This window comes from Amphimedon queenslandica, unplaced genomic scaffold (assembly GCF_000090795.2).
Source record: "Amphimedon queenslandica unplaced genomic scaffold, v1.1 AMPQUscaffold_13328, whole genome shotgun sequence".
NCBI lineage: Eukaryota > Metazoa > Porifera > Demospongiae > Haplosclerida > Niphatidae > Amphimedon > Amphimedon queenslandica.
In genome coordinates, this window is record NW_003546436.1 from 31,122 (window position 1) to 45,254 (window position 14,133).

The 14,133-nt window shown below is 38.3% G+C and overlaps 2 protein-coding genes across 5 annotated transcripts in view; one reads left to right on the plus strand and one right to left on the minus strand.

The window, feature by feature from the left end:
- Nucleotides 1–6,441, minus strand: part of LOC100634778 (protein-glutamine gamma-glutamyltransferase K-like) — a 13,616-nt gene extending 7,175 nt beyond the window's left edge. Inside the window, exons 1-13 of one of the 4 annotated variants that reach the window (XM_019998288.1) lie at nucleotides 6,268–6,441; nucleotides 5,540–5,814; nucleotides 5,265–5,439; nucleotides 4,631–4,749; nucleotides 4,472–4,579; nucleotides 4,185–4,371; nucleotides 3,839–3,977; nucleotides 3,343–3,484; nucleotides 2,925–3,288; nucleotides 2,748–2,834; nucleotides 2,504–2,695; nucleotides 2,246–2,387; nucleotides 1,842–2,183 (exon numbers count right to left, since the gene is read on the minus strand). In XM_019998288.1, coding sequence (XP_019853847.1) covers nucleotides 2,024–2,183; nucleotides 2,246–2,387; nucleotides 2,504–2,695; nucleotides 2,748–2,834; nucleotides 2,925–3,288; nucleotides 3,343–3,484; nucleotides 3,839–3,977; nucleotides 4,185–4,371; nucleotides 4,472–4,579; nucleotides 4,631–4,749; nucleotides 5,265–5,439; nucleotides 5,540–5,814; nucleotides 6,268–6,346 — 2,169 coding nt within the window. In that variant the 5' untranslated portion in view covers nucleotides 6,347–6,441 and the 3' untranslated portion in view covers nucleotides 1,842–2,023. Of the gene's footprint in view, nucleotides 1–1,841; nucleotides 2,184–2,245; nucleotides 2,388–2,503; nucleotides 2,696–2,747; nucleotides 2,835–2,924; nucleotides 3,289–3,342; nucleotides 3,485–3,838; nucleotides 3,978–4,184; nucleotides 4,372–4,471; nucleotides 4,580–4,630; nucleotides 4,750–5,264; nucleotides 5,440–5,539; nucleotides 5,815–6,267 lie in introns of those variants that run through there. The other 3 variants (XM_019998289.1, XM_019998290.1, XM_019998291.1) reach the window with 3 other exon arrangements.
- Nucleotides 6,442–6,534: 93 nt separating this feature from the next.
- LOC100634901 (serine-rich adhesin for platelets-like) overlaps nucleotides 6,535–14,133 on the plus strand; it is an 8,504-nt gene continuing 905 nt past the window's right edge. The window contains exons 1-20 of the mRNA XM_019998285.1: nucleotides 6,535–6,640; nucleotides 6,696–6,739; nucleotides 6,797–7,127; nucleotides 7,699–7,789; nucleotides 8,039–8,077; nucleotides 8,180–8,270; nucleotides 8,327–8,467; nucleotides 8,602–8,707; nucleotides 8,763–8,836; nucleotides 8,914–9,008; nucleotides 9,060–9,125; nucleotides 9,189–9,280; nucleotides 9,327–9,386; nucleotides 9,446–9,533; nucleotides 9,801–10,363; nucleotides 10,821–11,151; nucleotides 11,546–12,819; nucleotides 13,224–13,276; nucleotides 13,386–13,483; nucleotides 13,584–13,706. Of these exons, the coding sequence (XP_019853844.1) occupies nucleotides 6,704–6,739; nucleotides 6,797–7,127; nucleotides 7,699–7,789; nucleotides 8,039–8,077; nucleotides 8,180–8,270; nucleotides 8,327–8,467; nucleotides 8,602–8,707; nucleotides 8,763–8,836; nucleotides 8,914–9,008; nucleotides 9,060–9,125; nucleotides 9,189–9,280; nucleotides 9,327–9,386; nucleotides 9,446–9,533; nucleotides 9,801–10,363; nucleotides 10,821–11,151; nucleotides 11,546–12,819; nucleotides 13,224–13,276; nucleotides 13,386–13,483; nucleotides 13,584–13,706 (3,752 nt within the window). The 5' untranslated portion in view covers nucleotides 6,535–6,640; nucleotides 6,696–6,703. The remainder of the gene's footprint in view (nucleotides 6,641–6,695; nucleotides 6,740–6,796; nucleotides 7,128–7,698; nucleotides 7,790–8,038; nucleotides 8,078–8,179; nucleotides 8,271–8,326; nucleotides 8,468–8,601; nucleotides 8,708–8,762; nucleotides 8,837–8,913; nucleotides 9,009–9,059; nucleotides 9,126–9,188; nucleotides 9,281–9,326; nucleotides 9,387–9,445; nucleotides 9,534–9,800; nucleotides 10,364–10,820; nucleotides 11,152–11,545; nucleotides 12,820–13,223; nucleotides 13,277–13,385; nucleotides 13,484–13,583; nucleotides 13,707–14,133) is intronic.

A 14,133-nucleotide genomic window follows, 5' to 3' on the forward strand; every position in this document is an offset into this window, starting at 1 on the left:
TCAACATGTCAGGATCATATTTAGGGAAGAGTCTAGTCAGACCACACACACTAACAATACCAGTATTGCTAGCAATGTCAACGTGTTCTTTGAATGTCTCTGGAGCAAAGAGAATCCCATCCACCTCAGTTAGTAGTATACCCTTATTCACAACAACCCATACCTTCTCTTCACTTTTAAGAACACTCATCAAACCAGTTGAGTGCAACGAATCAAGAACATCCAAGACGTCTTCTCTCTTATCTGGTATAAAGTAATCATCATTGTCCTTACCAGCACACATTACATCAGAGAGGGTCAGTATATTCTCTTTCCTTTTCTCCAGTAGACCATACATCATGTGACAATAAAGACTCAAATTCCTTCCACTTGTACTACGAATCGACTCACAGGCACTACACAACTTATTAAAGAAGGAATCCACACCACTCCCACCAAGCTTACGACAATCTAAGAAGACGCTATCACAGCTTTCCTTTACAATAATCTCCTGTATTTCTTCCTTTCTCCTTCTCCTTTCAACAGGATTACTTATCTCATCCACATGACTGACTATTACAATAACATGGCATTCATTAAGAGCTTTCTGTGCTTCATTTCTTACAATTGTTAGCCACTGATGAAGCTGTTTGACTGGTTCCTTCTCCAATATATTGACTACTATCAGGAACACACCACCAGAACCTTGTAACAGATTCTCAATCACAGCACTGTGACTGGAGTAGTATTCCGAATGACCAGCAAAATCATGAAGAATGATGTTACCCAGTGTCCTGTGTTGTAGTTTATAAGGAATGATGCCAGCAGTACAGGCCACTACCCCTCCAACATTTCTAAAGGAACCAAGAACAATAGAACTAATAGCTGTGTCCTTGATGACGTGACTAAGAGTACTTTTACCAGCTCCAGGATTACCCACAAGGAGGACGTTAACATAAGAATCAACTGGATGAGATGATTTTATGCCACCAAACTTCTTAAAGACAGAAAGAGTATCAGTGCGACCTCTCTTCTTAGCTAGTTTAAATGGTGTGTCCCCATACTTGTCTTTAGCCAATGGATCACATTTACCAGTTGATAGTAAATATTCAGCAGCTGCAGATTTACCATAATTAGCAGCACGGTGAAGAGGTGTCCGCCCCCACAACCTGTCAACAGCCATTGGATCACAGTGACACTCATCAATGAGATATCTCATCACATCAACATGATTACGTTCTGCAGCAAAATGAAGACAAGTCCGCTCCAGAATATCTCTTTCGTGTAGGTCACAGTGATATTTAGTGATGAGATCTTTTGTAACATCTAACCAGCCATTCCTTGAAGACAAATGAAGTAGACGGCTCCCTACTCTTTCAAGTTTATCCTGTTCCTTCACTAATGGTAGCAAGCGAACAGCTTCTTTATGATCTCTATTGTTAAACGCATCCCAACACTTGTTCTCTAAGGACATCTTGTGATCAGTTAATTAGATTCATTGATACCAGCCCACACACAGAGCAGGAATTCATTAATCATGATAGGGAGCATAATAATGACACTCACTCCTCTCTTATAAATATTACATACATTTGGAATTAAAGACAAAGGTAATTATAACAATACAGTTAATAATAAGTGTACGTGTATTTTGTATTTTTGTGTTTATTTCTTCTTTTCCTTTCCCTTCCCTTTCTTCCCTCCTCCTCCATCATCCTCTCCCATTGCTTCTTTGATAGCTTTAGCTCTCTTCTTTCCAAGAGGAGTCTTGTTAAACCAAGACAATAATAATAATAATAATAATACTTATTTATTAGAAAAATGTAATAGAAAATAATAAAAATAACTATAATAGAAAATAAATAATAGAAAAAAATGATAAAAAATAGAAAAAATTAATAAAAGGACAAGACTATAAAATAATAATATAAAATTACCAGAAACTGTCTGCTCTACTGCTACAGGTACATGTATACAATGAGGGTACAAGTATTAATAATGAGGTACACTACTAGTGCTATTGATGAATGTGTTCCACTGTATCTCATGGTATTACTTCAACTGACCCAGTCCCCATTAATCCTTTGAGCTGATTGCATCTTCCAGTTACTATCAGTGTTAAATAATTCCTCTCACTGACCCTGGAGTAAGACCTGGGAGTGATGCTGAAGGAATTAGTGACAGAACCAGCAGATGGAACATTACTACAGCAAAGAGAAAACAACAATAAATCATCCATCCCTCCCTCCCCCCCTCTCTCTCTTACGCTGATTTTAAAGTACGGGCTCCTATTAATCCAGTTCCTTCAATGTGTAGTGTCATGTTGGTCAGTGATTCATTCTTCAGTGGATTCTTCAGTGTCACCTTAACACTCACAGTTCTACCACTCTTCAATTTAACATCATCACCTGATAAGAGGTAATAGAACCAATTATAAAACACTAATATTTTAACCATGAACTTTTAACTTAATTAATTTTACGTACACTAATATTTAACCTCCAATAATCCTTATTTTCCCTACCTTTTCCATCAATGTTAATGATCAGTTGTGGTAGCTCCAGGTTCAATGGTATCTTATGAACCCAGGCCTGCTCTGGATCCTCCACATATCCTAGTATTGTGACTGATATCAGTGGCTGCTCTCCTAAGTGTTTCCGATATTCGGTAGCTTTTAAAACAAATGTAACATCAACAGTGTCATTATTGTTTGGCCCTAGTAAATATAATTTTAATAATAAAATAAATGTATGATTTAATTGGTTTACTTAAGATTGATTTTGATTTCTTGATTTCTTTCCCGACTACTCCAGTGTATGTGGTGGTCTCAAAAACAGCAGTCACATTAATATTACCTAATTAATAATAATAATAATAATAATAATAATAATAATAATAATAACAAAAACAACAACAATTATTATTATTATCATTATTATTATTACTTGAAATTGGTGAGTCAATTTTAGCAGTAACTCCAAATGTCAAATCTTCTCCAATTCTCCGTCCAGAGGTCAATTTAGCCGAGAAACTAACAGCTCCCTTCTCCTCCTCCTCATGGCCCCTCCCACCCATCAGTGCCGCCCGTTCAGAGGCACTTCCCTCAGGGTACTTATAATGAGATGTCACGTCTTCCCTGGAGTTTCTCCCGACAGCCTTCGTACTGATGTGCTTACCAACTTTAGTCTCATGCCTTGAGACGACAGAAAAAGAACCGTCCGATTTCTCAACATGATATTTTATATCAGCGTTGACCTCCGCAATCACAAACTCGTTATCATACTTGAGATCTTTACCGTCCTTAATAGCCTATGCATGTAGCACATGTTAATTATTGCCTTATTAGGAAGTGTCGTTACGTACCTGGATGGAGGCGGGGCCTACTACCATCGTACGGGAGTGAGGTGAGAGTTCTTGTGGTGTGGCATCAACCGCTTGCCAGCCGCCATAGTCCCCATCAAGATCAGGGCGCGTCATCCAGGCCTCCACCCACACGTGATAGTTCCTAATGAATGGAGGAATACCTTCATAAATAAAGTATGGGCTTGGGGACAATTTTGGAGCAACTTTAAAAATTCATAAAAAATCCAATTTTGATCGGAATCTGCTCAAACTTTCTATACAACATAAGAACATGTATATGTATCAGGAAATGTAATAAAAATGGAGAATTCTCTCCTTTTCATTTTTGATGAAATTTGGTCAAAATCCCTGTACTATAGTACAGGGACTTTTGTCCGATTTTGGAGCAACTTTAAAAATCTATTCTAGATTACAATCAACTCAAACTTTCTACACAACATACATGTAAGTATATGTATATGCATCAATAAAATATTACTGGCTATTGTTCCCTTACCATATAGAGTCATTGCTCTTATCTTCTATCATCTTATCATTTCTATCAAAGTAGTAATCTATTGCTCTGTTGAAATCAGCATCATGGGCTGATTCAAAGTTAGTCACTGGACGAGAAGGAATACCAATAGTCCTCAACACTAAAACAAACAAACAAACAAACAAACAAACAAACAAACTATCATATAATTTTGAAGGAGTAAATTTTGTCAAATTTGGGTCATTCAACAATGGCTATTTTGAACCATCATGATCATGCTTAACCATAAATTTAAACGGCCAATCACCAAAAATTTAGCGCAATTTACTAAAATTTTACTCCACCACTAAAATTCCCAATAGCCTACCTGTGGTAAGAGTCCCTCCAAATACCCAACACTGAGCGTATCGAACTGGTTTCTTGTCACTCATGTACTGGGTTAGAATAGCTTCAGATCCACTCCAGGAGGTGGGGCTAGTGCCGTCAGCATAATCATCATCATTGGAGGACCATAGACCAATCAATGTTCCACTGTCACCATCATTATTATTAACCTATTAATTAATTAACATTATTAATTATTATTATTATTATTATTATTATTATTATTATTATTATTATTATTATTATTATTATTATTATTATTATTATTACCATATTTGCTAAACATCTCGTAACGTGAATTGGACTCCGCCTAGCATCAGATCCCAACCTCCATGAATCCAACATGTACAACACTGTCTCAAGACTTATCACCTCAAACTGATAAACAACAACAAAAATGATAATAAACAACTTGTTTTTTGTTTGTACCTGTGCAAAGTTCCAAGGCCACGTGAAAGTGCTGTCGTGAGTCCCCGCCCATATCAGTCCAGTCTCATTGTTAATGTACTCATTCCTCTCCCTCTCATTTGGTAGGTAGACACTATCATCTAATGGAAGGGGCGTGGTCTTAATAATGAATAATTAATTAACCTCACATAAATACATTAATAATAATTAAATAATACCGTAGATCAGGAAATTTTCATGTTAGAAATAATTGGCGTGAAATTTTTTCAAGGTATTTTATTTTCACTGGTTGACCCATCTGCAAAATTTTTCCAACATGAAAATTTTTGGACGCGTCATAAACCACACAAGTGGCTACTAACTCTTGATGACGATGGACAGCTATTCAATGGAAGTTGCTCGTGACAGTACTAAAACTGAAAAGGAGCCTCTTGGGTGAGAACTTCAGGCCTTCTTGGGCTTTTAGAAGACTAGAAGAGCCTCGTGGGTGCACCGCTGCACGTTAGAATAATTCCGGTAATCTTATTATTCACTGTAAAAAATATTTCGTGTGTCAAATTTTCGCGGGTCACTTCATCCGCGAAAATATTTTAACAACGAAATTTTCCCGATCTACGGTATGTGTGTATTAATACATGTACATGTACAGACATACCTTTATTCCACGGGTTAAAGAGGAACACTATTTCTTTCTTGTCCTCCCAAACTCGTTCGCCTTTTGACTTGTTCTTCCCGAGGGGAACACGGACGTGACATCGGTAGCTGCCCACTGGTACATCGGGCGGAGTGTGGACCCTATACCGGACCTCGCCATTAGTTGAACTCACAACCTAAACAACAACAATACACAACAACAGTAAACAACAACAAAATAATAATAATAACAACAACATTATTTGATTTAATAATAATAATAATTTATTTTCTTACTTCCATTTTCCATTGATAATGTCTTCTTGATTTCCCTCCACAAATTGCTTGGAACAAGGTACCTCTTGATATCCTTGCCCTGTACCCTCGGCGTAACTCTAGTTTAACCAAATCAGGGTTGAGTCCCTCGTGATTTGAGATCTCAATTATGAAATCAAACGTGAATCCTCTCCTGAGCACGAGATGATTCGGTGATTCAAAGGAATCGGTTTCATGTTTCTCTTGATTTTGATTCCAAAGCAAATCAACACTTTTAATGGAGACAGTTGGCAGTGCTACAAGTAAATAAAATATGTCAATACACATTGTACAAATACCTCAAACTTTCTACACAGCATAAGGGCATCAATATGTATCAAAAATGTAATAAAAATTCAGGGTAATTTCAGAGCTATTTTTTTAAAGCCAAGGCCTTGGGTATTTTTCAAAAATTGGCCCGTTTTTTAAAATACTCATAACTTTAAAATATTTGTTGGAATATAGCAGCATAAGGACATTAATATGTATCAGAAAACTGTCGTGTGTAATTAAAAATGGTTTTTCACACATTATTGCAGTTTTGCATTGACTATACTGTACAAACAGTTTATACAGCTGATAAGAAATAAATTTAATAATAAACCCGCAACTGTAGTAGGTATATAAAAACTATGAATTTTATTGGAAGGCTTTATCAGTATCATAATAAATAAAATTAATGAATAAAAAAAATTGGCCATTATTATTACTTTCTCTGTTTCTCCTATTCCGTCCAGCTATTGGATTGGAACGAGCAGTAGTCCTACGAGATCTCCTACCTCTTGGCATCCCTCCCTGACTCCCTCCTTTAAATAAAATAAAAACAAAGAAACTTGAAACTTGGCCCTTGTTATCGACACAATTTAATTATTACCGATACAGTTTTAATTATTAGAGGGTGTGGTCAATTACACAGCACACCCATTGTGGATCTAATTAATTATTCATCGATCATGATTTGAGTTTTGTTTTAACCTCCACGCCCATCAATAGATCTTTTTAAGAAAAAGAAGACGTGTTTCTACTGCTGCAACTTTCTCCCTTTACTTCTAAATTGAGACTGATCCTGTCTTTAAATCCAAAGTACCCCACCATCCAGCGTCTATTGATTATTCATTATATTTATTATACCTCATAGATACCATCATGGCCTCGTTTGGAGACCAATACTACTCCACTACAGTGAGTTACTATGGACCGTTTATACACTCTATTAACTTGTTTCTCTTTCTCTCTCAGTCTCTGCTGAGTTCATTCCGTGTTGCTGAGCTAAAGGAACTAATGAAGGCTATGAATACTTCAGCTGGAGGGAGGAAGAAAGAGTTACAGATGAGGGCAGATAAACTAGTAATGGCTGATGCTCCTGGCATCCACGCTCACATCAAAGACATTTATGAGAAGCATTTCGGACGTCGGGCCATCCCCCCGAAAGTCTCACCTCCAAAGCCTCCAATATCAGCGTCTACAGCCCCGGCCCCGCCCTCTTATGTCGTCAAGTATCCTGACGTTAAATTCAAATCCTATCCTTTCTATCAGCTGGTCGCTACCATCATGAGACCAACTTACCTAGGTATGACATCATAACTATTAATAGTTATTAATAGTTATTGATAGTTAATAAGCTGAGTTTTAAGTTTTTGCTATCTTGTTTTTTTACTTTTACTGAGTCAGCAGATTTCCCCTCTTTGTTATAAAATTTCACATAATTAATAATAATAATAATTTATAATTATTATGTAAAGTCATGTTCATGTACATGTTTCCCAATTCCCAGTTTCCTGTATCAGTTCTGGTCATGGGAAAGGGAAATTTCATCTTCACTTCCTTTTAGCATATTAATACACTATACAGTATGTGATTCTATTGTTTTGTCTAAATAAGGTGATCTCCCTCTCTCCCCCTAACTCTCCCCTTTGCTACATCAGGACTGCTGACTCAGCTATTAGTAATGTATATTTAATATTGATAAACTTTCCCTCTCTCTTTCCCTCTCTCCCTCTCTACCCTCTCTCTCTCTTCCCTCTCTTCCCCTCTCTCTCTTTCCTTCTCTCTGATAAACTTTCCTCTCTCTCTCTCTTTCTCTCCCTCCCTCTCTCTCCCTCCCCCCTCTCTCCCTCCCCCCTCTCTCCCTCTCCTTATAGTGACACAGAGTAGCATGTACAGTCGGGAGAAGGTTATGGTGACCCAATTTCACTTAACACCACAACAAGTCCAGGAGATATTCATATCAGAGTAAGAGAGAGAGAGAGAGAGAGAGAAGAAAGAGAGAGAGGGGGTGGGGGAGAGAGAGAGAGAGAGAGAGAGAGAGAGAGAGAGAGAGAGAGAGAGAGAGAGAGAGAGGGAGAGGGAAGAAGTACATGTACATGCAGTAGTGTTACGTCATTATCAGTGTGTAGTGTACAAAGTGTCTACCAGCTGCTCAAAGTGTGTGAATTGGAACACTATTAATTAATTAATTATTAATTTGTTTACGATTTGTAGGACCACACCCGGGAACTTTCAAACTCAAGTCATTTTGAGGTAATCAATGATAATAATAATAATAATAATAATAATAATAATAATAATAATAATAATAATGATGATGATGATGATGATGATGCCCCTCCCTTTTCTCGTTAGACTGTGTAGGCGTGAGACCAGCTGTGATCAGGAGGACTATTGTCCAACAGAGTGCCGACTCAGCATAAATAAGAAGAGTTGTGTAATACCAGTTAGTTATTATTAATAGCTATTTATAACTATTAATTATTATAAATATTTTTCTAGGGTTATAATTACAGTTTGTCCGGTCGTCCTGATTATAAGTACCTGATGAAGCCGATCAACATTACTTCATTTGTCCACACTTCAGCTCCTCAGGCCAACACTGTCACAGTCTCATGGAGGGATAGTCATAATGACCCACAGGTAAACATGTTGTTTACTGTTTATTGTTGTTGTTTATTGTTTGTTGTTGTTGTTATTGTTGTTGTTGTTATTGTTTGTTGTTTATTGTTTGTTGTTGTTGTTATTGTTTGTTGTTTATTGTTTGTTGTTGTCAGGGTTACTGTATGACCATACAGTTGGCTAGAAGCCTGTCTCCTTCAGATCTTCTTCAAACGTTGAAAGGAAAAGGAGTTAAATCTCCTGAAATATCCCGTGCCTTGGGTAATTAATTATTCACAAGATGGGTGTGGTCAATGTTAATTAACTCATTATATAGTTAAAGAAAAGTTAACAGTTGAAACTGATTCCGAAATATCAGCTACCAGCCTTAGGGTATCACTGATTTGTCCAGTAAGAATTTATTATTATTATTATTATTATTACATTATTATTATTATTATCATCATCATTATTATCTTTTTTTCTAGTTGGGTAAAGTCAAGATGTCTTATCCTTGTCGCTCTGTCTCTTGTAACCACTTGCAGTGTTTTGAAGCAGCAACTTACCTCCAACTAAACGAAAAGTACTACATTAACATCAATATTATTAATAATGCTACACTTTTCTCCTCTAGGAAACCCAAATGGTTATGCCCAGTCTGCGACAGGAAGGCACCATTTATTGAACTCATTATTGACGGGTACGTACATGTACATGTACTTCATGTATAGGGTCACATGACCTCCTGTCACATGTTCAACAGGTTATTGAAGGATATCTGCTCTCAGTGCGAGGAAACTGAGATTGAGTTCAGTGGGGATGGGTCTTGGAAACCAATTAGAGAATCAAAATCAAGTAATTATTTATTTATTTATTTATTTATTTTGTTGTTTTTTTATAGAAGATACTTGTACTATATCAGACGCTCCAATTATAATTAATCCTTCTACAGCTACAACAGGTAATAATAATTATTATTATTTATTATTTTATTATTCATTTTTTTCTTCTCTTTTAAAGGTACTTCTTCCAACCCACCTGCTCCAGTAGTCATTGATTTAACTTTAGAATCAGACGATGATGATGACGATGATGATATTTCAGTTAGGTACGCCTCAATTAATTAACTATCAATGAATAATTAATTATCAACTTTGTGAATATTCAATAATTATTACTTATTACCACATGTTACATGTTATATATCGTGATTGTAATTGAACTGATCAGTAAGAAACTTTCATGTATAATAATAATGATGATGATTGACAATTATTAACAATTTTTTGAAATACATTAATTACTTTTTCCTTGTCTCTCTTTCCTTCTCTTTCTTGTGTTTGTCCTTTGCTTTTTTGCTGTTTGTTCTTCCCAGGATGAAAGATGAAGATCATTCTACAGTTGGTCCTAATGCAGGCTCTGATGGCCCACCCTCTCCATCTCTCCTCCAACTCTCTATACCAACATTCCGGTTCCCCCTCCTCCCTTCCTCCCCTACCCCTTGTCCTCCCTCTCCCCCCTCCTCCTCCTCCTCGGCTCCTAAATTCCTGAGACTTGGCCTCTCTAGCTTACCCTCTATGGGTTCTTCCTCCAGTACCCACGTACCTGTAATACTTGATTCTAGGAGTCATCCTGGCCACACCCACAATCCGCTAGAGAAGGATCGGCCTCGTACAAATATATCGTCTATTCCTTTTCGGATCATGCCACCTGCTCCTAGCCTGCTTGATAGTTTGAATTTATCAGCTAGATTGAATGATTCGAGACTAATGATTAGTTATAATAATTATGGTGGTGGTGGGAGGGGTTCTAGCAGCGATAGTGAAGATGATGATGCGTATATTAATATTGTTGATATGTTGAGTGAGAGGGAGAGGAGGAAGAGAAAGCGACCAACAGCTCCTGCTCGTATATCTTCGTCACCAGAATCAGATCTCTAACTGTTATTTATTATTATTAATATTATTATTGTTATTATTATCTGTTTACATTATTATATTATTGTTATCATCAGTGACCGGCCATAGGTATTACTATTATTATTATTATTATTATTATTATTATTATTGTTATTATTATCATGATAAAAATGTTGTGGTATTTTGTATTAATTAATTTTGGCGCCTTTAAAAATAGTTTCAATCACGTGATCCTCCCGAGACGTCACTTACAAATTTAACTTAGCTCAGCAAAACTATCAAATTTCAATCAGATCTTTAAGAGTGTTTGTTCGTTTTAGGCAAAAGTCTCTGGCTCTCTGGCCTTCTTTTAAACCTTTACTGTACAAAGACTTGTGCCTATAAAGCCTAGAACCTTTCTATTCTTCATTTACAGTTGATACCAGCCTGTGTCAAGGGTATTATAATCTATCCGATAGTCTATTTTGTGTAATGAGCACAAGAGAGGGATATGGCTCACTGTACGAGTAGCCAGGAGTCTTTACAAATCAGCGGAGGGACGGCTCCTCTTCCTTCAACTACGGGAGAGCTCAGTCAAGCAGAGATACAATCAGTTCTCGACTCGATATTCTTCTCGACTTCCTCCTCTCTCCCTCTCTCTTCTTCTCTTCCTTCGACCGTATCTCAGTCTTCTTCTTCCTCTGTCACTACTACTGAAGCTGATCTCGTCCAGCAGCAACAGCAACAGTGTCTGGTTGATGAAGAATCAGCAGGGACAAGACCTTCTACTCAAGCTAAGTATGTCACCTCCACTTCTTCAGGAAGAAGGTTAGATCCACTTCTAATAATGTTCTGTCTACATGTATATACATGTTTCCTTTCTTTCTGTGTCCTTAGTGAGTTTTTGTGAATAGCTTGTAATATTTTGTTTACACAGATTTTATTTTTGCTAGCTTGATAAAAGAGTAATTATAAGCTTTTGATTTTTGCGCTAATTTTGGACCTCAAAAATTCCTAAAGTTACACTTTATAATGTGATTAATATCACCTTTCCCTCTCTCTCTCTCTCCCTCCCTCCCTCCCTCCCTCCCTCCCTCCCTCCCTCCCTCCCTCTCTCTCTCTCTCTCCCTCCCTCCCTCCCTCTCTCTCTCTCTCTCTCCCTCTCTTTCCCCCCCCCTCTCTCTCTCCCTCCTCCCTCTCCCTCTCCCTCTCCCTCTCATAGGGTTGGTACTCAAGTCTCCTTGTCCCACCTGTTACATTCTCATTTATACATCACCCAGTCCTCCCTCTCTCTCGGCCCCACTGGTACTCAATCATTCGCTGGTTTTACTGGTATTGTCACATCAGTGGATGAGTCAAGAGGCGTGGTCTCGCTATCCTTGACTCCGCCCACAGCCAGTATCCATACCTTGCTCCTCTATCGTCCGAGCGTCCAGTTATTAGAACCTATTAGGCCTAAGGAAGGAGATATGGTAAGAGTTATCAGAGGACCTAGTGCTGGTCTTGAAGGAAAACTTGATGTCTGCAAAGAGACATTTCAGTTCATGATACGGAGTTTATGTGGGACTTATGGACAACTAATCGGGATTAATGATCTTGTCAAACTAGTCAGACAGGCTTCGACGATGCCTACAGCCACGCCCACGTCTCCTCACCCTGCCCTTTCCCCTTCTCCCCCTCCCTCCCGCCCACTCTCTCTTGGAACTAACGAATTCTATGTCACGCCCTCTAACCAGTTATATGAAACCACGCCTCTTTCTTACGAAGCGATGAGTCCTTCCCTCTCACCTTCCAGCCCCTGGACTCCGTATTCTCCTCAAGAACCAACCGAAAGCATCTCTGTCCTTCCCTCCCCTCTCTCTCCCCCATCCACCATGTTCCCTTCTCATACTCACCTTCCTTCTCCATCATTGCAAAGCCACGCCCCCTCACTAAGAAACCACGCCCACCAAATGCTACCATACTCTCAATACGGCCAGTGTAGTCTATATCCTCCAGGCCATGCCTCCTCCGCAGTTATGGCTCAGTGTCGGGTCCCTATGGGCGGAGTCAATCAGTCGCTCCGTCTCCCCTCTCCCTACATGAGATTCAGTAGATTACAAGCTCCGCCTACTTATAACCAGTCAATTGCTGGTCGTGTTAATGGATCAATCGCCTCCCAGAATGGTTATAGAGACAGGAGTATTTCTGCTCCAGGCTCCGCCTACCAGAGCAGAAGTGGTCCGGGCCAGACCTCAAGGGATTCTTGCTGTATCTTAAAAAAGATATTCAATTATTCTTCAAGCCCCGCCCCCTCTAACGAGTCCAACATCATTGAACAGTTAAAGAACTTGGCTTGTCCCTCCAATGGTACATCTAAATTCAAATCTCCTGTTTCTTGTCCGGGCCGAGTGATACAGCCTGACCTGCTGATAGATAAAGTGATTAATAACCTGATGTGTATAGAACCACCTGATGACTGGTACAGCAGGGGAACCAATGACCAAGAAAGAATGAGTGGGTCACTAATTGTAGTTTTAGTGTTGTACATGTACATGTACATGTACATAGTTCATGTTTCACGATGATGAAATAATAATTACTGTGTTTGTTTTTATGCTTTTTTTTGCTTTTGCATTACATACATTGCATACTCTGTTTCCTAATTCATTCTATCATAAATGAGTCAATACTTGTATATACAATCATGGAGGTTACAGTCCTTGTACTTGTTTGAATGTTTAGTTGTGCAGCTGCTACTAGTTGTAATGTTTTTTTGAATGTCTACATGTAGCTGTAATTATTAGTGTTTTTATTTAATTTTTAATTGATAATTAATTGATATTATAATTACTTTATTATTGTTTTAAAGATCCCTCCTCACTAGCTAATGATGTACCATTAATTCTTATCATTTCCAGGTGTATCTGATGAGATATGTACTGAGAGTGTAGTGGTATCATCAAACTGTCCAGTAAGATATTAGCAATAATGAATGACTGACATTATAATCTCTATCTCTCTCTCTCCCTCTCTTTCCCTCCCTCTCCTCTCTCTCTCCCCCCTCTCTCTCCCTTTCATAGCTTACTAAACAGAAGATGGCCTACCCCAGTAGAGGTCTCCATTGCTACCATTTACAATGTTTTGATGCCAAGGCTTTTCTACAAATGGCTTTGAGAAAGTAAGAGATTAAGATGACAATAATAATACTGAATATACATGTATATATGTGTCTGCTACCTAATGTACATGTACATGTATTTGTGTTTGTATATTGTTAGGTATAGGAAGAGCGTGACATCCAAAGGTCAAGGGTCTGGGTCTAATGGTTTCTGTGGAGGAGTCTGTCTGAAGTGTCCAGTGTGTAATAAAGGGATTGGGCTGAAGGAACTAATTATTGACAAGTAAGGAAGAACTGGTAGGAATCCTTCCACCTGTAACTGACTCTGTCGTATGCCTTATTGGGTTTGAGGTATCAGAACAATCCTTTTAAAATAACATTGGAGATAACTACCAGGCGAAGACTACAGCTACACCTGTTGAGATGCAGCTGCTAGTTTTTAATTAAGTCTTTCAGTTCAGTGCCAACTCATAGTGTCTGTAATAGTGTCTGTACTCACCTTTATTTGACCGGTGATACTATGAGAAGGGACTAATTAAACCATAATGGGTTCACGTAGCTTTTATTTTAGTATTCTTTTATTCTTTGTATAACTCCCTTTGTTCCTCTCTCTCTCTCTCTCTTTGTCTCCCTCTCTCTCTCTCTCTCCCTCTCTCTCCACTCCCTCCCTCTCTCTCTCTCTCCCCTCCCTCCCTCTCTTCTCTCCCCTT